This window comes from Eucyclogobius newberryi, unplaced genomic scaffold (genome assembly GCF_026437365.1).
Source record: "Eucyclogobius newberryi isolate DKJ021-1_F unplaced genomic scaffold, fEucNew1.0.hap1 SCAF_2, whole genome shotgun sequence".
Lineage (NCBI taxonomy): Eukaryota > Metazoa > Chordata > Actinopteri > Gobiiformes > Gobiidae > Eucyclogobius > Eucyclogobius newberryi.
In genome coordinates, this window is record NW_027315834.1 from 51,756,491 (window position 1) to 51,780,032 (window position 23,542).

The following is a 23,542-nucleotide window of genomic DNA, read 5'->3' on the forward strand; positions in this document are numbered from 1 at the left end:
GAGCAACATCGATCACATTAACATTTGAAATATTTACCCCCTTTGTAATTATGAGATCTAGAGTGTGTCCTTTGCTGTGGGTGGGGCCTCTCACATGCTGAGTAAGACTGAAGGTTTCAAGGACAGCATCAAGCTCTTTAGCGTTTCTGTCACAAATATTATCAACATGCACATTGAAATCACCTGTAATGACCAAACCATCAAAGTCTGTGCATATGACTGAAACGTCTCAGTAAAAGCATCAATAAAACGTTGTCAGTGCTGGAGAGGCTTGTATAAAACAATGAAGAGAATGGATGGAGACCGTTTTAGCTCCATTTTAAAGGATACATACTCAAATGATGAAAACACCCCAAAAGAACAACCTGCGGGTAATTATTTCATCTCTATAGATAGCACAGACTCCACCCCCTTTTTTGTTTTCTCGTGTTTCAGATTCAAACTTAAAGTTGGGTGGAGAAGATTCTATCGAACTACATTTCCTGTGTTTTTGTCAAGCCATGTTTCAGTTAAAAACATAAAATCAAGATTATAAGAAGAAATAAAATTATTAATTAAGAGAGATTTGTTACATAAGGATCTGACATTTAGCACAGCAAGTTTCAGACTAGTTTCAGTGGGACTGGGCTTTATCTTTTCACAGGGAATATGAATCACATTTCTCAGATTGGGCCTGACTCGCATTTTGTTTTTCCATCTGTGTGATGATGTGACTACAGAAATAGCACTAGGGGGGGCTCTTTTTACATAGGGCCCCGGGTTGGTTTGATTTTTAATGTGACAATAAGTCCCGGCAACGCTGAGACCCAGTGCATCCTAGCTATGGGAGATACCAGGTGAAAGGCGAGGTTGGATGGGTGGTGGGGCTTTTGTAGCCAAGGAGAGTTTGGGACCAGGTGAGAGGCGAGGGGGGATGGGTGGTGGGGATTTTGTTGGTGTAGTCGGCTTGTGCAGGGAAGAGTTGATAAGTATTGACATAGCCCTTGCTATATTGGGCGTGAGTGGAGCCATCTTAATGCCTGATTTGATCAGACTTTCAAAATGGCTGGGAAGGCCCATGAGTGAGAGTGGAGATGAGAAGGAGAATGATGAATCTTTAGTGGGAGTAGATGTTGCAGGGGGAACCCAGGGCTGGTGTGAAGGCAGGGGCGATGACAGGGATGTTGTTGGGCTTGTCACAGATGGGTCCAAGGCCTTTGAAGATTGTTCCTTTGCTGGAGGCGGTGGAGGTGAATGTGGAGCAGCTGGAGCTGAATCCTTTGCTGGTGGTGGTGGAGCAGCTGCTGATGAATCCTTTGGTGGAGGCTGAGGTTGTGGTGCTTTTGATGTTGAAACATTGGCTCGGTCTCTGGCTGATGGAGCAGGAATTCATCTCTCATTCCTCTCGTCTCTAACTAGCTGCTCAGGACCCTGTCCAGGCCCAGTCCAATGCCTCAGAGCGTGGAGCAGGTTCTCTGTCAGCACCCTCACTCCACCTCTGCATAGGTGGGGGCCATTTCTCTTAAACAGGTCCTCTCGTTTCCAGAATAGATAGAAGTTCTCAATGTAGTGTAGTCCTCTCGGGGAACACTCTTTGGACAGCCATGTGTTCAGCTGAAGAAGCCGGCTAAACTTGTTTATCCTCCTGTCGATGTTTGGAAGAGGTACACTTATGAATGTTTTGATTTCCATTTTATCAAGCACGTCGAATAACTTCAAGAAGTCTTTTTTCAAAACTTCAGTCTGTTCCCGCCGCATGTCCACTGCACCCACGTGCACAATCAGCTGTTTAGCTCCTCCATGCTTAGCCATAATATTTGGAAGGAGTGACGTTATCTCAGAAACAGTGGCGCTTGGAAAAGAATGTGTGTTTATCTTTTCATGCATCACATGACTTATCGCGCCGTCCCCAACCAAAACAATCTGCGTGACCTTGGCTCCTGGCACAGATCCTCCTCGCTGTATTTTGGCCACGTCATCTTTCCTTTTTTCATTTAATTCCATCTCTGAAAGTGGTAAAAATCTGTTGGTGAGCTGTATTTTAGGTGACTTCACGTTATCTTTGTATCGTTTAGGCTTTGCCCTAAGTTTGTTCCAAGAAACAGCCTGGTCTTTCTGGTTTTTAGACAGTTTTGGAAACGACACAGTCACTGCGGTTTAGGTTGAAAGTAGCAGTTTTTCTTGTAAAAAGTGTGCTCTTCTTACCGTCGGTTGACACAGGAATGGTATCGTGAAGAACTTTTTCAGATTCCAAAACAAATATCCGTGTTTTCAGCTCAGTAATTTCTTGTTGATATTTCCGACAGCGTTCACAGTCTTTCTCCCTTCTTCTCCCGACATGTCGCTGGCGTCAGATATGTCGTTAAAACTGGAAAAATGTTCTTAAAATCCTTGGTTTACTTGAAAAGTCTAAAGCAAAAATGTTTGGAAGACAAAAACTGATTAAAAAGCAAAATAAATAAGGAAAGCAGCGATAGCAAGCGGAGCGAGCAAAAAAGCGTGTGCACTCTTCGGAAGCAGGATAGGTCATATGTGTAGTGTGTAGGTCATGTGAGTAGGTCATGTGTGTAGGTCATGTTTGTAGTGTGTAGGTCATGTGTATAGTGTGTAGGGCATGTGTGTAGGTCATGTGTGTAGGACTCACGTGTGTTGCTGGGCTGCTCCATTGGGATCATCATTTTGCCTCTTGTTCCTCGTCTGGCCCCCAGGGAGCGCTCTAACGTGGAGATGGCACTGGACGCCTCGTCTCCATCGGCTCCTGAGGAAAAGACTTTTCTTAAACACATAATACTATGTCCTAATACTATGTACTAATACTATGTACTAATACTATGTACTAATACTATCGTTACAGTTATTTACAGTAAACGTTCAGGACCACCCCTGGACTAGACCTGGTCCATAACCAGGACCGAGAGCACAAACAGAGATGTGAACCAGGTCCGAACTGGGGACTGGGTCTCAGAGCTAATGCTAATGCTAATGCTAATGCTAATGCTAATGCTAGTTTCAGAACCTAGTAAATATTAATATAGCGCCACAAACATACAACAACATCCCGGTAGCGTTGTGGGTGCAGGAGTGGTCCATCATAAAGCTTCAGTTACGACTCTTCTCGAGACTCGAAGTCACGTTTGTATCGCTGTTACCTGAGTGGCTGCTCTTGCTGCCCAGCTGGCTCTCTGACTGGCTGAGGGCGGGCTGGGGGCGGTCCTGGCAGGTTTGAATGGGCGAATCGCGAGCGGACGGAGCGACGCTGGGAGCTTTGTCCATGTTCTTCATCTCCATCTCCTCGTGGTGGATCCAAAGGTCTGGAGGCCTCAGCTCCTTCTGACTCCCTTTACGCTTACTGGCACTGGCTCGCTTCCTGTCGCATGACAAGCATGAGCCGTACAAGCATGAGCCGTACAAGTATGAGCCGTACAAGCATGAGCAGTACAAGCATGAGCAGTACAAGTATGAGCAGTACAAGTATGAGCAGTACAAGTATGAGCAGTACAAGTATGAGCAGTACAAGTATGAGCAGTACAAGCATGAGCCGTACAAGTATGAGCAGTACAAGTATGAGCAGTACAAGTATGAGCAGTACAAGCATGAGCCGTACAAGCATGAGCCGTACAAGCATGAGCCGTACAAGCATGGGCAGTACAAGGATGAGCGGTACTATTAGTAGTACTTTTAAGTCTGACTAGTACAAGTAGTAGTAGTAGTTTTGGAGCAGATCTTACTTCCTCTGGTGGGCGGAGCTTCTCCTGGTACAGATCAGAGCCACGACCACGATCATGACCACACTGAGCGCGCCCACAGACACCAGCACCACCATCAGCATCTGAGAGCTCCTCTGGGGGGCCACGCTGCCATGAGGGGGCCGCATCTGCCCGACCGGGGGCCCTTCAACACGTGACACACACATGAGACACACGTGACGCACACGTGACACACACATGACACACACGTGACACACACACGACACACACACAACACACACACATGACACACACACATGACACACACACATGACACACACATGACACACACATGACACACAGATGACATACACACAACACACACACATGACACACACATGACACACACACATAACACACATAACACACACATGACACACACACATGACACACATATGACACACACATGACACACACACATAACACACACATGACACACACACATGACACACACACACATGACACACACATGACACACACACATGACACACACATGACACACACACATGACACACACGTGACACACACGTGACACACACGCGACACACACGTGACACACACACAACACACACACGACACACACACATGACACACACACATGGCACACACATGACACACACATGACACACACATGACACACACACATGACACACACACGACACACACACACACACGACACACACACGACACACACACATGACACACACACGACACACACACACGACACACACACATGACACACACATGACACACACATGACACACACGACACACACACATGACACACACATGACACACACACGACACACACACACGACACACACACATGACACACACATGACACACACACACAACACACACACATGACACACACACATCACACACACATGACACACACACACGACACACACACATGACACACACACGACACACACACACGACACACACACATGACACACACACATGACACACACACATGACACACACACATGACACACACAAATGACACACACACATGGCACACACATGACACACACATGACACACACATGACACACACACACGACACACACACGACACACACACATGACACACACACGACACACACACACGACACACACACATGACACACACATGACACACACATGGCACACACACGACATACACACACGACACACACACAACACACACACATGACACACACATGACACACACACACGACACACACACATGACACACACACATGACACACACATGACACACACATGGCACACACACACGACACACACACATGACACACACACATCACACACACATGACACACACATGACACACACACACGACACACACACACGACATACACACACGACACACACACAACACACACACATGACACACACATGACACACACACACGACACACACACATGACACACACACATGACACACACATGACACACACATGGCACACACACGACACACACACACGACACACACACAACACACACACATGACACACACATGACACACACACATGACACACACACGACACACACACACACACGACACACACACGACACACACACATGACACACACACGACACACACACGACACACACACATGACACACACATGACACACACATGACACACACGACACACACACACGACACACACACATGACACACACATGACACACACACACAACACACACACATGACACACACACATCACACACACATGACACACACACATGACACACACACATGACACACACACACATGACACACACATGACACACACACATGACACACACGTGACACACACGCGACACACACGTGACACACACACAACACACACACGACACACACACATGACACACACACATGGCACACACATGACACACACATGACACACACATGACACACACACATGACACACACACGACACACACACACACACGACACACACACGACACACACACATGACACACACACGACACACACACACGACACACACACATGACACACACATGACACACACATGACACACACGACACACACACATGACACACACATGACACACACATGACACACACACGACACACACACACGACACACACACATGACACACACATGACACACACACACAACACACACACATGACACACACACATCACACACACATGACACACACACACGACACACACACATGACACACACACGACACACACACACGACACACACACATGACACACACACATGACACACACACATGACACACACAAATGACACACACACATGGCACACACATGACACACACATGACACACACATGACACACACACATGACACACACACACGACACACACACATGACACACACACATGACACACACACATGACACACACACATGACACACACAAATGACACACACACATGGCACACACATGACACACACATGACACACACATGACACACACACATGACACACACACGACACACACACACGACACACACACATGACACACACATGACACACACATGGCACACACACGACACACACACACGACACACACACAACACACACACATGACACACACATGACACACACACACGACACACACACATGACACACACACATGACACACACATGACACACACATGGCACACACACGACACACACACACGACACACACACAACACACACACATGACACACACATGACACACACACATGACACACACACGACACACACACACACACGACACACACACGACACACACACATGACACACACACGACACACACACACGACACACACACATGACACACACATGACACACACATGACACACACGACACACACACATGACACACACATGACACACACATGACACACACACGACACACACACACGACACACACACATGACACACACATGACACACACATGGCACACACACGACACACACACACGACACACACACGACACACACACATGACACACACATGACACACACACATGACACACACACATGACACACACACACGACACACACACACGACACACACACATGACACACACATGACACACACACACGACACACACACATGACACACACACATGACACACACACATGACACACGCACATGACACACACATGACACACACACACGACACACACACATGACACACACACACGACACACACACACGACACACACACATGACACACACACATGACACACACACATGACACACACACATGACACACACACATGACACACACACATGACACACACATGACACACACACACGACACACACACACGACACACACACACGACACACACACATGACACACACACATGACACACACACATGACACACACACATGACACACACACATGACACACACACATGACACACACACATGACACACACACATGACACACACACATGACACACACACATGACACACACACATGACACACACACATGACACACACACATGACACACACACATGACACACACATGACACACACACACGACACACACACATGACACACACATGAGCCAGCAGTAAATCCTCCAGATACTTTTTACTCGTGAGGTCGATCTGAGCGAGTCACAAAAAGACGTTTAGTAATTCCAGTGTGTCAGTGTGAGGGGCGTGGCTAAAGCTAGCGTATGTGAGGGGCGTGGCTAATGCTGGTGTGTGTGAGGGGCGTGGCTTAAGCTAGCGTATGTGAGGGGCGTGGCTAAAGCTAGTGTGTGTGAGGGGCGTGGCTAAAGCTAGTGTGTGTGAGGGGCGTGGCAAAAGCTAATGCGTGTGAGGGGCGTGGCTACTAAAGCTAGTGCGTGTGAGGGGCGTGGCTAAAGCTAGTGTGTGTGAGGGGCGTGGCTAAAGCTAGTGTGTGTGAGGGGCGTGGCTAAAGCTAGCGTATGTGAGGGGCGTGGCTAAAGCTAGTGTGTGTGAGGGGCGTGGCTAAAGCTAGCGTATGTGAGGGGCGTGGCTAAAGCTAGTGTGTGTGAGTGGCGTGGCTAAAGCTAGTGTGTGAGGGGCGTGGCTAAAGCTAGTGTGTGTGAGGGGCGTGGCAAAAGCTAATGCGTGTGAGGGGCGTGGCTACTAAAGCTAGTGCGTGTGAGGGGCGTGGCTAAAGCTAGTGTGTGTGAGGGGCGTGGCTAAAGCTAGTGTGTGTGAGGGGCGTGGCCTCTACGCCGCGTTTGAATCTCTCTTTATGTCAGACGCTTTATGAGCTGGAAATATCAGATTGTGGCTCTTGACAAAGCGAGTGGCATAAACAGGAAACGTTGCTAACGCGCTTTGATAGCTTTGTGTTGCTAAGGCTCGACATATAAGTTAGCATCAGTGGAAATACGGCGCTTTAACACGAGATCAAGTCAGAGTTTGGAGACAGAAGGTTGTTTGGTTCTCTCCAGACCTGAGAATGGACTACAGACGTGTGAACTCAAACTCCCAGGATGCACTGCGGCTCCCAGAGAGAGGGAGAGAGGGAGAGAGAGAGAGAGTGAGAGAGGGAGAGTGAGAGAGAGAGTGTGCTACCGTTGATGTTGCTGCGGTCGATGTGGGTGCTGTCCGGGTGCCAGAACGGGTGTTCTCCTCCGCGCCCTGAAAGCATACAACATTTTCACATCAGATGTTTCCAAGTGAAGGTGAAGAGAGCGCTCTGTCTGAGGTGAAGAGAGCGCTCTGTCTGAGGTGAGGAGAGCGCTCTGTCTGAGGTGAAGAGAGCGCTCTGTCTGAGGTGAGGAGAGCGCTCTGTCTGAGGTGAAGAGAGCGCTCTGTCTGAGGTGAAGAGAGCGCTCTGTCTGAGGTGAGGAGAGCGCTCTGTCTGAGGTGAGGAGAGCGCTCTGTCTGAGGTGAGGAGAGCGCTCTGTCTGAGGTGAGGAGAGCGCTCTGTCTGAGGTGAGGAGAGCGCTCTGTCTGAGGTGAGGAGAGCGCTCTGTCTGAGGTGAGGAGAGCGCTCTGTCTGAGGTGAGGAGAGCGCTCTGTCTGAGGTGAGGAGAGCGCTCTGTCTGAGGTGAGGAGAGCGCTCTGTCTGAGGTGAGGAGAGCGCTCTGTCTGAGGTGAGGAGAGCGCTCTGTCTGAGGTGAGGAGAGCGCTCTGTCTGAGGTGAGGAGAGCGCTCTGTCTGAGGTGAGGAGAGCGCTCTGTCTGAGGTGAGGAGAGCGCTCTGTCTGAGGTGAGGAGAGCGCTCTGGGACTCACCCTGGTCGTTGGGCATCTTGTCCGGATTTTCCACTGGAAAAGAATAAACAGCAAAGTCTGATTTCTGCACAACAACAACTGCAGGTCCAGGTCTGGTCCAGGTCTGGTCCAGGTCAGGTCCAGGTCTGGTCCAGGTCTGGTCCAGGTCAGGTCCAGGTCTGGTCCAGGTCAGGTCCAGGTCAGGTCCAGGTCAGGTCCAGGTCTGGTCCAGGTCTGGTCCAGGTCAGGTCCAGGTCAGGTCCAGGTCAGGTCCAGGTCTGGTCCAGGTCTGGTCCAGGTCAGGTCCAGGTCTGGTCCAGGTCTGGTCCAGGTCTGGTCCAGGTCTGATCCAGGTCTGGTCCAGGTCTGGTCCAGGTCTCTCACCTTTGGCCGTCCTGAAAGACACTGGTTCGGACAAAGGTCCGACTCCTCTGCTGTTCTTGGCCTGGATCCTGAAGTAATGGACCGTGTCCAGACTGAGGTCCAGGACTTGGTGGGTCAAGCGGTCTCCGGAGATGGACTCCATGGACCAGTCATCGATGGGCGAGTTCTTATCCAGCGTGTAGTACACGATGTATCCTGCAGGGGGCAAAGCAGAGCCATTCAGAAGAAGAATCAGTGCTTTTACATGTCGGCTCTGTGTAGAGGCGAGTTCATGTGTGAACATTGTCAGGGCAAAGTCCAGATCCAACACTTTAATGTAGTTTAAGAAATCCAAATCCAGCACTCGTGAGATAAATGTCTCATGTCACATCCAAATCTCCTCTTCTTCTGTAAAAGTCACTCCACATCTTCATCAGGAGGAAGAAGAGCCAACGCGTGTCCTGCAGAAGTTTAATACATTTGAACGAAGTGCTCAGGGCCACAGCTGCCCCGGGGCAGACTGACTGAGATGTGGCTGCTGCGTGTGCCAAACGGCCTCACCCACAGGTCAGGACAAACCCTGGACCGAACCAGGACTGAACAGAACCTGGTCCTGGTCCTGGTTCAGTCCTGGTTTTACCCAGAGCCAGTCTCTGCTCCAGGTTCAACATGAATCTGACCAAATGTGATTCTGATTTCATTTCACTGCATTTCAATTCAGCGCTTGATTCCCCCACAGGGACTCACAGCAGCGTTTAAACCCGGAGGAGCGCTTGATTCCCCCACAGGGACTCACAGCAGCGTTTAAACCCGGAGGAGCGCTTGATTCCCCCACAGGGACTCACAGCAGCGTTTAAACCCGGAGGAGCGCTTGATTCCCCCACAGGGACTCACAGCAGCGTTTAAACCCGGAGGAGCGCTTGATTCCCCCAAAGGGACTCACAGCAGTGTTTAAACCTGGAGGAGCGCTTGATTCCCCCACAGGGACTCACAGCAGCGTTTAAACCTGGAGGAGCGCTTGATTCCCCCACAGGGACTCACATTAGTGTTTAAACCCGGAGGAGCGCTTGATTCCCCCACAGGGACTCACAGCAGCATTTAAACCCGGAGGAGCGCTTGATTCCCCCACAGGGACTCACAGCAGCGTTTAAACCTGGAGGAGCGCTTGATTCCCCCACAGGGACTCACAGCAGCGTTTAAACCCGGAGGAGCGCTTGATTCCCCCACAGGGACTCACAGCAGCATTTAAACCCGGAGGAGCGCTTGATTCCCCCACAGGGACTCACAGCAGTGTTTAAACCTGGAGGAGCGCTTGATTCCCCCACAGGGACTCACAGCAGCGTTTAAACCCGGAGGAGCGCTTGATTCCCCCACAGGGACTCACATTAGTGTTTAAACCTGGAGGAGCGCTTGATTCCCCCACAGGGACTCACAGCAGCGTTTAAACCCGGAGGAGCGCTTGATTCCCCCACAGGGACTCACAGCAGTGTTTAAACCCGGAGGAGCGCTTGATTCCCCCACAGGGACTCACAGCAGCGTTTAAACCCGGAGGAGCGCTTGATTCCCCCACAGGGACTCACAGCAGCGTTTAAACCCGGAGGAGCGCTTGATTCCCCCACAGGGACTCACAGCAGTGTTTAAACCTGGAGGAGCGCTTGATTCCCCCACAGGGACTCACAGCAGCGTTTAAACCTGGAGGAGCGCTTGATTCCCCCACAGGGACTCACATTAGTGTTTAAACCCGGAGGAGCGCTTGATTCCCCCACAGGGACTCACAGCAGCATTTAAACCTGGAGGAGCGCTTGATTCCCCCACAGGGACTCACAGCAGCGTTTAAACCTGGAGGAGCGCTTGATTCCCCCACAGGGACTCACAGCAGCGTTTAAACCCGGAGGAGCGCTTGATTCCCCCACAGGGACTCACAGCAGCATTTAAACCTGGAGGAGCGCTTGATTCCCCCACAGGGACTCACATTAGTGTTTAAACCCGGAGGAGCGCTTGATTCCCCCACAGGGACTCACAGCAGCGTTTAAACCCGGAGGAGCGCTTGATTCCCCCACAGGGACTCACAGCAGCGTTTAAACCTGGAGGAGCGCTTGATTCCCCCACAGGGACTCACAGCAGCGTTTAAACCCGGAGGAGCGCTTGATTCCCCCACAGGGACTCACAGCAGTGTTTAAACCCGGAGGAGCGCTTGATTCCCCCACAGGGACTCACAGCAGCGTTTAAACCCGGAGGAGCGCTTGATTCCCCCACAGGGACTCACAGCAGCGTTTAAACCTGGAGGAGCGCTTGATTCCCCCACAGGGACTCACATTAGTGTTTAAACCCGGAGGAGCGCTTGATTCCCCCACAGGGACTCGCAGCAGCATTTAAACCCGGAGGAGCGCTTGATTCCCCCACAGGGACTCACAGCAGCGTTTAAACCCGGAGGAGCGCTTGATTCCCCCACAGGGACTCACAGCAGCATTTAAACCCGGAGGAGCGCTTGATTCCCCCACAGGGACTCGCAGCAGCGTTTAAACCCGGAGGAGCGCTTGATTCCCCCACAGGGACTCACATTAGTGTTTAAACCTGGAGGAGCGCTTGATTCCCCCACAGGGACTCACAGCAGCGTTTAAACCCGGAGGAGCGCTTGTTTCCCCCAAAGGGACTCGCAGCAGTGTTTAAACCCGGAGGAGCGCTTGATTCCCCCACAGGGACTCACAGCAGCGTTTAAACCTGGAGGAGCGCTTGATTCCCCCACAGGGACTCACAGCAGCGTTTAAACCTGGAGGAGCGCTTGATTCCCCCACAGGGACTCACATTAGTGTTTAAACCTGGAGGAGCGCTTGATTCCCCCACAGGGACTCACAGCAGCGTTTAAACCTGGAGGAGCGCTTGATTCCCCCACAGGGACTCGCAGCAGCGTTTAAACCTGGAGGAGCGCTTGATTCCTCCACAGGGACTCACATTAGTGTTTAAACCTGGAGGAGCGCTTGATTCCCCCACAGGGACTCACAGCAGCGTTTAAACCTGGAGGAGCGCTTGATTCCCCCACAGGGACTCACAGCAGCGTTTAAACCTGGAGGAGCGCTTGATTCCCCCACAGGGACTCACATTAGTGTTTAAACCTGGAGGAGCGCTTGATTCCCCCACAGGGACTCGCAGCAGCGTTTAAACCTGGAGGAGCGCTTGATTCCCCCACAGGGACTCACATTAGTGTTTAAACCTGGAGGAGCGCTTGATTCCCCCACAGGGACTCACATTAGTGTTTAAACCTGGAGGAGCGCTTGATTCCCCCACAGGGACTCGCAGCAGCGTTTAAACCTGGAGGAGCGCTTGATTCCCCCACAGGGACTCACATTAGTGTTTAAACCTGGAGGAGCGCTTGATTCCCCCACAGGGACTCGCAGCAGCGTTTAAACCTGGAGGAGCGCTTGATTCCCCCACAGGGACTCGCAGCAGCGTTTAAACCTGGAGGAGCGCTTGATTCCTCCACAGGGACTCGCAGCAGCGTTTAAACCTGGAGGAGCGCTTGATTCCCCCACAGGGACTCGCAGCAGCGTTTAAACCTGGAGGAGCGCTTGATTCCCCCACAGGGACTCACAGCAGCGTTTAAACCTGGAGGAGCGCTTGATTCCCCCACAGGGACTCACAGCAGCGTTTAAACCTGGAGGAGCGCTTGATTCCCCGACAGGGACTCACATTAGTGTTTAAACCTGGAGGAGCGCTTGATTCCCCCACAGGGACTCACATTAGTGTTTAAACCCGGAGGAGCGCTTGATTCCCCCACAGGGACTCACAGCAGCGTTTAAACCCGGAGGAGCGCTTGATTCCCCCACAGGGACTCACAGCAGCGTTTAAACCCGGAGGAGCGCTTGATTCCCCCACAGGGACTCACAGCAGCGTTTAAACCCGGAGGAGCGCTTGTTTCCCCCACAGGGACTCACAGCAGCATTTAAACCTGGAGGAGCGCTTGATTCCCCCACAGGGACTCGCAGCAGTGGTTAAACCCGGAGGAGCGCTTGATTCCCCCACAGGGACTCACAGCAGCGTTTAAACCTGGAGGAGCGCTTGATTCCCCCACAGGGACTCACATTAGTGTTTAAACCTGGAGGAGCGCTTGATTCCCCCACAGGGACTCACATTAGTGTTTAAACCTGGAGGAGCGCTTGATTCCCCCACAGGGACTCACAGCAGCGTTTAAACCTGGAGGAGCGCTTGATTCCCCCACAGGGACTCACATTAGTGTTTAAACCTGGAGGAGCGCTTGATTCCCCCACAGGGACTCACAGCAGCGTTTAAACCTGGAGGAGCGCTTGATTCCCCCACAGGGACTCACAGCAGCGTTTAAACCTGGAGGAGCGCTTGATTCCCCCACAGGGACTCGCAGCAGCGTTTAAACCTGGAGGAGCGCTTGATTCCCCCACAGGGACTCGCAGCAGCGTTTAAACCTGGAGGAGCGCTTGATTCCTCCACAGGGACTCACATTAGTGTTTAAACCTGGAGGAGCGCTTGATTCCCCCACAGGGACTCGCAGCAGCGTTTAAACCTGGAGGAGCGCTTGATTCCCCCACAGGGACTCACAGCAGCGTTTAAACCTGGAGGAGCGCTTGATTCCTCCACAGGGACTCACATTAGTGTTTAAACCTGGAGGAGCGCTTGATTCCTCCACAGGGACTCACAGCAGCGTTTAAACCTGGAGGAGCGCTTGATTCCCCCACAGGGACTCACATTAGTGTTTAAACCTGGAGGAGCGCTTGATTCCCCCACAGGGACTCGCAGCAGCGTTTAAACCTGGAGGAGCGCTTGATTCCCCCACAGGGACTCACAGCAGCGTTTAAACCTGGAGGAGCGCTTGATTCCTCCACAGGGACTCACATTAGTGTTTAAACCTGGAGGAGCGCTTGATTCCTCCACAGGGACTCACATTAGTGTTTAAACCTGGAGGAGCGCTTGATTCCCCAACAGGGACTCGCAGCAGTGTTTAAACCTGGAGGAGCGCTTGATTCCCCCACAGGGACTCACATTAGTGTTTAAACCTGGAGGAGCGCTTGATTCCCCAACAGGGACTCACAGCAGCGTTTAAACCTGGAGGAGCGCTTGATTCCCCAACAGGGACTCGCAGCAGTGTTTAAACCTGGAGGAGCGCTTGATTCCCCCACAGGGACTCACATTAGTGTTTAAACCTGGAGGAGCGCTTGATTCCCCCACAGGGACTCACAGCAGCATTTAAACCCGGAGGAGCGCTTGATTCCCCCACAGGGACTCACATTAGTGTTTAAACCTGGAGGAGCGCTTGATTCCCCCACAGGGACTCACAGCAGCATTTAAACCCGGAGGAGCGCTTGATTCCCCCACAGGGACTCACATTAGTGTTTAAACCTGGAGGAGCGCTTGATTCCCCAACAGGGACTCACAGCAGCGTTTAAACCTGGAGGAGCGCTTGATTCCTTGATGGAATAAAATGTGAATAAAACATAGGTCTTATAAGTATCAAATGAAGAAATTGATGTAAAACCGTGAAAGTATAACTGTATTGATCATTGCTGTAAAAGATGGTGAGAGCGGATTCATCTTTTTAGACATTAAATCAAGTCCAGGCAGAAGATATTTGCTGTTCAAACCTCGCCAAGAAAAGAATCCGATGTTAATGTCAAAACAAGGACTTGTGAAAATAACATTGTGTGTTTATCTTGAGACCATGAACCACATGTGGAGCGTTTTGTGAACTTGACCCTGGACTGCTAAACTCACAACCAATAAAACTGAGAAGAGATGCAGAGAGAGTTCAGAGATGCAGAGAGAACTCAGAGATGCAGAGAGAGCTCAGAGATGCAGAGAGAACTCAGAACTCAGAGATGCAGAGAGAGTTCAGAGATGCAGAGAGAGCTCAGAGATGCAGAGAGAGCTCAGGGATGCAGAGAGAACTCAGAACTCAGAGATGCAGAGAGAGCTCAGGGATGCAGAGAGAACTCAGAACTCAGAGATGCAGAGAGAGCTCAGGGATGCAGAGAGAGCTCAGAGATGTTAGAGACGTCCTGTGATGGAGAACTTGAAAATTTCTCCTTGCGCGAGTAAAATAACTGCCTCCTGTGTCGTTCTTGTTTTTGGAATGTTTTGAGCTTAACTGATATTGTATTTGGTCCTTTGAGCCGGATGCCAAGAGACCCGTGGACAGACGAGCTGTGGAGCCGTAACCTGTGAAGACCGTGGCCACGGCAGTGAGGGTACTAGATCTTCACTCAGCACCCGTTCAGGAGGAGTTCGGCCTCACAGCCCGTCTTTCTCGGGGGGACGGCAATCCGAATTTTCACAGGACGGTGAGTAAGAAAATCTGTTATAAATTTGTTATGTAGTCGAAGAGAAAATTGCACTGTATAAAGCCTAAATGTAAATTTTGAGGGACTGCAGTAAAAAGGTTGATAAAGCCTTAAGTCAGCAAACTTTAAAATTTCCTCTAAAATCCCTCCCGTGTTTCTGAGTCTACGAATAGGAACAAAAATAGGATTGAAGGGAAAATAAATAAATGTAGCACATCGAAAATTGGTAATTGTAATAGTTGTTGATGTTCAAAATTAGACAAAGGATTGGAGGGAGATGCAAAATATATGCATGCTAAACATGGAAAAACAGCAATTAAATACTTAAAAAATTGGGAAAAGAGAGAAAATTAAGCACGTAAAGTACCATTGAATTGAAAAAAAAAAAGGTTCAAGAAAAAAACAAAAGGGTGAAGAATAAAAAATGACAGCATTATGCTGTGCCGAGGCTTAAAAAACTTAAGTCAGGTATTAAGAGGACAAAATAAAAAAAATAAAAAACTGAAATTTGCTTTACCAAAAAAAGAAAAGGCCAACGAAACCTCTCCCCTCAGGAGACAGCAGCAGGGGAGGCGCCAGACCCCACAGCACCACCAAAAGAGAGGGGGAGGAGGAGGAGAGCTGAGATAAATGAGTGACAGGTCCTTGAAGACCTGAGATACAACAACATACTGAAACTGTGCCTGTTGTGTAGGTGTGAATGTAAGTGTGAAGTAGATTGAGAAACCATCTCATTAAGGCTTTAGGTGGAAGGAATTAGGAATCTAAAACGTTCTGTATTTCTGGGATCGAGCCCCCAGTACGTGGCCGGATCAGACAATAGGTTTGACCTAGAAACTTGCCACGTAGGAAACACACTACGATTCATGAGTCATTCTCCTTTGCCTGACCAGCCATTCCCAACACGTTTTGGCAAACTACTAATCAAAACTGTGTGTGGGTCTGGGGCTTGACTGCTGTTTTCCAATTTCTAGGGCAGAGTTTAGAGCAGAGACAGAACCAATCACATAAACCCAGAAGTGACGCAAAAAACGCGACACGCTTAACCAGATATTACGTAGCCCATGTCAACAAGGCGTGTTCCGCGTTGTCCGTCCCCGAATGCAGAAAATGTCTCCTGAATCGCGATGACGCCCTTCGTATAACCGCATCTAACGCACGTTCATCACGGCCAGTAGAGCGGACTTTCCTGATTGTTCAAATCGAAGCGAGAGCAGAAGTAAACACTCGGTCTCGAGCCGGGTCCGCCATCTTGAATGTTTTGGAACGGGGGTGAAAAGCTACTTCCGTATCGTCAGTGTGACGCGTTAAAACCTCCGCCTGGGATTGGATAGGTAAATTGAGGATCAACGACTTCAATGGCTCTGACTCGGATTCCAGACCCTTATGCACTCAAACAGAATGTGGGCGGGGCTGGCGGGTCAGGCAACATTGTCCTTGAATTTGACCTAGAATTTGCCACGTAGGAAACACACTATGGTTCATTTTCCTTGAATTCCAGTCACACTCAGTAACTAAGAATTGATATAAAATGTTGTAAATTAAGTTGAAAGAGAAGTTAAAGGAATTATGGAGGATTTTTTGGAACCAAATCTTTGTCTCATTTCCTGGTGGCGTGGACAGCCGAGTAGTTCATTCACATGTCAATCCTAGGATGCACCTACAGCACAGCTGCAGCCTCGTTGGCTCGTCCCCAAGATAGCAGCACATTTTCCTGGCTGCGCATGCGTGGTTGATATGCCGCTGTGTGTCTAAGCGCATGGATCTTTTATAATATAGTTCCCTCAGTGTACAGGACAAAATTAAGACTGAGAGATACAGTTTGAGCTGGCTCAGAAGAGACGGAAATCTACGGAGACGAGAGATGCGATGCGATCTGTCGTGCTAATATACAAATGCACGTGTAGCAACGAGGCTGTTGTGTGCTTCCCACAGGGGTTAGGTTGCATGCGCACTTCTGCTGGAGTTCTCAAAGAAGAAAAATCCTAAATTATTCCTTTAATAGAACATATGTAAGCAATTACTCAATAATAAGGAAAAACTAAGAAAGTAAATCTGGACAGGAATGATATTAATGACAATTCTAATTATATTAGAATAAATTTGGGACCTGTTGTTCAAAGAAAATATATGGCTCAGCTAAAGAAGTGAATGGGGAGTCAAAGCGTAATTCAAAGGAAATCTGAAGGTACAGGCTTGTGACAATTTTGTAATGAGATTACAACTAAAAGTCAGGAAAAGAAAAAAAACTACAATGTGCAGAATCATGTTTTAATTGTGCAAAGAAACAAGCTGCAGGAGGAAAAAATTCCGATGATTAAAAAGTGCAATGGAAATCCTATTTCAGAATCAGAAACAGAACACAGGAACTTGTCTTGGTGATTTGGTGCAAATAAAACAACCTATATAAATCAAAAAGAGAGATAATTTAAATCTTCTCTGGGATATTTGGGTATCAGTGGAAAAAAAGAAAGAAAGAAAAGAAAGAAAGACATAAAAGAAAATGATCATCCACCAGACGGGCTGGACCGGTGTCGCTCCTAAAACCCTTTCTTTAGGAATGTGCCATAAATCTTTGAGGTGGACAGCACAGACAAGGCTAAAGATTTATCTCACAAAGGAGGAAAAGAACAAATTATGAGAAGAGAGAGACTAAAGGGTGTGAATGAAGTATAAAAAAAAGGCCTGAAACTAATAATAATAATAATAATAATTTAGTGGATATAATAATATCCACTAAAATCAGATGTGAGAGAAAGAATTAGCCCTGTAATAGCAGAATTGCTAAAAGCAAAGTTACACAGAAAGTCCAACTATATTTGCACAAGCAATGTTAAGTAATTTACCAAAATGTATCCCTTCAAAAGACAGCCAAGTTTTCCTTTATGTGGATGACGTGTTAATAGCATCTAAAACACAGGCATGTGAGAGAGATGGTAAAATTGTTGCAACATTTAGCAAAGAATAGGTACAAAGCAAGCAAAGAAAAATAGAGGTAAAATATTTGGGACACGGCCGAACAATAACTGAAGACCGAAAACAAGCTATTTTATGAGCACCGATGCCACAGACTAAAAAATAACTGATGTCGTTTTTAGGACCGGGCTATGAAGAAATATTGCAGCCTCTAAGTAACATTATTTATGGTAAAGAACTGAAGATGACTGATAACATCACTCGAACAGAAGAAGCAGAGCATGTTTTCACAGATCTAAAACAAATGTTAATATCTGGAACTACTGTGGCTTTACTGGATTATAAAAATAAGTTTGAGCTAAAGGTGGATTCAAAAAATGGATTCATGATGGTCTTAACACTGTGTTAATCTTAAACCAATAGGATGTTACTCAACTAGATTAGACTCTGTGCCTTTTGACCCTTTGACCCTTAAAGTTCCTCATACGTTTCAGCACTGCAAAAGACTTATAGGATTTGTTTATTCATCAAGTAAAAAACAACTTAGGGCAAAATGAGGTTGGCTATGCAATAGTCACAGAAGATGTAGTTAAAACAGGCAAAGTACAATCGAGTTACTCTGCACAAGCAGCTGAACTAGTGGCATTAAGGGAGGTGTGTAAATTAGCTGAAGGTAAAAGAGTAACAATTTATACAGACAGCCAATATGTATATGCTACATGTCAAACGTTTGTAAGTTATTGGGCAAAAGAGGTATGATAATATCAACCGGAAAACCTGTGACACATCAAGAATAACTGCAGACTTTATTATAAGTTATTATGTTGCCAACGGAATTAGCAATTTGTAAATGCGCAGCCCACATAAATGACAAAGACCTTTGCGGATCAACAAGCTAAATTAGCAGCAAAAGACAACAAACAGAAATCTTATACACAAAAGAAGATAAACAACCAGATTACAGCCTGGAGGAGCGCTTGAATCCTCAACAGGGGGTTAACAAACAACGCTAACTAACAAAGCTTTTCTGTGAAGTTAGGCATGGCGAGCCGTGTGAGTTCTTTCTGGAGCGGCTCCAGCAGAGTTTAAACTGAACTGTTTAAAAGAGTAAAACTCCAGTGTCACGTGAGTATCAGCTGTGGCTCTGGTTCAAACGCTGTCCCACAAGTTGCTTTAAAATGTTAAAATGGCCACCGGGCGGGACCTCCTGAAAAAGCAAGTATTTGGTTTCACTTGAAATTATCCTCTTTGTTTACTATCAGTTCTGTAATGGGCTATCAACATAGTATTGTAACCTGACTTAGTACCCGATTAGCATCAGAATGTCCTGGGAGGCTCCCGCTCCAGGGTTTCAAAACACTGTTATATACGACTGGAAGGTTTAATCTTAAACCACAGTTTCTATTTAAAGAGGATTCTCTTTTTGAACAAAGGTTTCCTCTTTAAGTCTTTCAAAGCATCTTTTGCCCTGCTCAGAATCTTCTCCTCACTGTTTTTCATAGAGTGATTTGTGGCTTTAAGATGATGATACTCAGTGAGGAGGGAGCCAAAGTCAGTTTACAATAGGATGTGGATAGCCCATTAAAGGGGTGATAGTAAACAAAGTGGATATTTTCAAGTGAAACCAAAAACATCTTTTATCAGGAGGTCCCTCCCGGTGGGCGGGGCATACTCAGAGTAGGATAAATATCTGAGTTCACAGACTCGATTCACAGATTGAGAATGACTCTTGGATGAGTCGAAACGTTTTGTTTTTCTAAAAACAGTCCAGATGAAACAACTGAATCATTTACTACAGTGGACCCCTCCTGGGCGAATGAGGGATTACACCGACAACATGATTAAAGGACAGACTTTTGGGAAGAATATTGACCCTTAATTCACACTTTTAAAAAACCTTGCACAGAAAAAGAATTGTTTAGGTATCTGTATCAAAAAGCAGATATTGTTGAAATATTAGTATTAAAAAGGCTGTAAACGTGGTCACTCGTTTCCTTTCATCATTCAGATCAGAAGTATTGATCTGAAACAGCTCACGAACAAACAAACTCTGCACTCTGATTAGTCGACAGAACGCTGACCTGTGATTCGTCCGTTGGCCTCTGTGGGCGGCTGCCAGCTGATGAGGATGGCTCGAGGTCGACCTTCTCGTCCAATCACAGTCAGGTCTTTGGGGGCGGAGCTTGGAGCTGTCAATCACAGACCAAACACAGATTAGAAAACATTGCATTTAATTCCACAGGCTACGCTACAGGTCAGATCTGTGGAGAGGAGACCCGGCTCAGAGTAACAGTAGTCTTTTTCTGTTCCTTTAAAGGCGTAAATGTGTTTTCCACACTCAAATCCACTTTTGCTGTGAGTTTCAGTCGAAGCAAGTGACATGTTCAGGAGCTGTGTGTAAATGTGTGTAAATGTGTGTAAATGTGTGTAAATGTGTGTAAATGTGTTGTAAATGTGAGTAAATGTGTTGTAAATGTGAGTAAATGTGTTGTAAATGTGTGTAAATGTGTTGTAAATGTGTGTAAATGTGTGTAAATGTGTGTAAATGTGTGTAAATGTGTTGTAAATGTGAGTAAATGTGTTGTAAATGTGTGTAAATGTGTTGTAAATGTGTGTAAATGTGTGTAAATGTGAGTAAATGTGTGTAAATGTGTGTAAATGTGTGTAAATGTGTTGTAAATGTGAGTAAATGTGTTGTAAATGTGTGTAAATGTGTGTAAATGTGTGTAAATGTGTTGTAAATGTGTGTAAATGTGTGTAAATGTGTGTAAATGTGTGTAAATGTGTGTAAATGTGAGTAAATGTGTGTAAATGTGTGTAAATGTGTTGTAAATGTGTGTAAATGTGTGTAAATGTGTGTAAATGTGTGTAAATGTGTTGTAAATGTGAGTAAATGTGTTGTAAATGTGTTGTAAATGTGTGTAAATGTGTTGTAAATGTGTGTAAATGTGTGTAAATGTGTTGTAAATGTGTTGTAAATGTGTGTAAATGTGTGTAAATGTGTGTAAATGTGAGTAAATGTGTTGTAAATGTGTGTAAATGTGTGTAAATGTGTGTAAATGTGTCTAAATGTGTGTAAATGTGTGTAAATGTGTGTAAATGTGTGTAAATGTGAGTAAATGTGTGTAAATGTGAGTAAATGTGTTGTAAATGTGTGTAAATGTGTGTAAATGTGAGTAAATGTGTGTAAATGTGAGTAAATGTGTTGTAAATGTGTGTAAATGTGTGTAAATGTGTGTAAATGTGTCTAAATGTGTGTAAATGTGTGTAAATGTGTGTAAATGTGTTGTAAATGTGTGTAAATGTGTGTAAATGTGTGTAAATGTGTGTAAATGTGAGTAAATGTGAGTAAATGTGTCTAAATGTGTTGTAAATGTGTTGTAAATGTGAGTAAATGTGTGTAAATGTGTGTAAATGTGTTGTAAATGTGTGTAAATGTGTGTAAATGTGTCTAAATATGAGTAAATGTGTGTAAATGTGTGTAAATGTGTGTAAATGTGTGTAAATGTGTTGTAAATGTGTGTAAATGTGTGTAAATGTGTCTAAATATGAGTAAATGTGTGTAAATGTGTGTAAATGTGTGTAAATGTGTTGTAAATGTGAGTAAATGTGTGTAAATGTGTGTAAATGTGTTGTAAATGTGTGTAAATGTGTGTAAATGTGTTGTAAATGTGTTGTAAATGTGTGTAAATGTGTGTAAATGTGTCTAAATATGAGTAAATGTGTGTAAATGTGTTGTAAATGTGTTGTAAATGTGAGTAAATGTGTGTAAATGTGTGTAAATGTGTTGTAAATGTGTGTAAATGTGTTGTAAATGTGTTTAAATGTGTGTAAATGTGAGTAAATGTGTGTAAATGTGAGTAAATGTGAGTAAATGTGTGTAAATGTGTGTAAATGTGTGTAAATGTGTTGTAAATGTGTGTAAATGTGAGTAAATGTGTGTAAATGTGTGTAAATGTGTGTAAATGTGTGTAAATGTGAGTAAATGTGAGTAAATGTGTGTAAATGTGTTGTAAATGTGTGTAAATGTGTGTAAATGTGTGTAAATGTGTGTAAATGTGAGTAAATGTGTGTAAATGTGTGTAAATGTGTGTAAATGTGAGTAAATGTGTTTAAATGTGTGTAAATGTGAGTAAATGTGTGTAAATGTGTGTAAATGTGTGTAAATGTGTGTAAATGTGTCTAAATGTGTCTAAATATGAGTAAATGTGTGTAAATGTGTTGTAAATGTGTTGTAAATGTGTGTAAATGTGTGTAAATGTGTTGTAAATGTGTTTAAATGTGTGTAAATGTGAGTAAATGTGTGTAAATGTGTGTAAATGTGTTGTAAATGTGTGTAAATGTGTGTAAATGTGTCTAAATATGAGTAAATGTGTGTAAATGTGTGTAAATGTGTTGTAAATGTGTGTAAATGTGAGTAAATGTGTGTAAATGTGTCTAAATGTGAGTAAATGTGTGTAAATGTGTGTAAATGTGTCTAAATGTGTGTAAATGTGTTGTAAATGTGTTTAAATGTGTGTAAATGTGAGTAAATGTGTGTAAATGTGTGTAAATGTGTTGTAAATGTGTGTAAACGTGTGTAAATGTGTCTAAATATGAGTAAATGTGTTGTAAATGTGTGTAAATGTGTTGTAAATGTGTGTAAATGTGTGTAAATGTGTTGTAAATGTGTGTAAATGTGTTGTAAATGTGTGTAAATGTGTGTAAATGTGAGTAAATGTGTTTAAATGTGTTGTAAATGTGTGTAAATGTGTGTAAATGTGTGTAAATGTGAGTAAATGTGAGTAAATGTGTGTAAATGTGTGTAAATGTGTGTAAATGTGTGTAAATGTGTTGTAAATGTGTGTAAATGTGTGTAAATGTGTTGTAAATGTGTTGTAAATGTGTGTAAATGTGTGTAAATGTGTCTAAATATGAGTAAATGTGTGTAAATGTGAGTAAATGTGTGTAAATGTGTGTAAATGTGTTGTAAATGTGTGTAAATGTGAGTAAATGTGTGTAAATGTGAGTAAATGTGTGTAAATGTGTG

At 46.0% G+C, this 23,542-nt stretch overlaps 1 protein-coding gene across 1 annotated transcript in view; it reads right to left on the reverse strand.

The window, feature by feature from the left end:
- LOC140367202 (netrin receptor DCC-like) overlaps positions 1 to 23,542 on the reverse strand; it is a 46,166-nt gene that overhangs the window by 16,805 nt on the left and 5,819 nt on the right. Inside the window, exons 3-9 of the mRNA XM_072453557.1 lie at positions 20,595 to 20,702; positions 9,314 to 9,508; positions 8,951 to 8,983; positions 8,287 to 8,352; positions 3,708 to 3,870; positions 3,129 to 3,346; positions 2,624 to 2,737 (exon numbers count right to left, since the gene is read on the reverse strand). Of these exons, the coding sequence (XP_072309658.1) occupies positions 2,624 to 2,737; positions 3,129 to 3,346; positions 3,708 to 3,870; positions 8,287 to 8,352; positions 8,951 to 8,983; positions 9,314 to 9,508; positions 20,595 to 20,702 (897 nt within the window). The remainder of the gene's footprint in view (positions 1 to 2,623; positions 2,738 to 3,128; positions 3,347 to 3,707; positions 3,871 to 8,286; positions 8,353 to 8,950; positions 8,984 to 9,313; positions 9,509 to 20,594; positions 20,703 to 23,542) is intronic.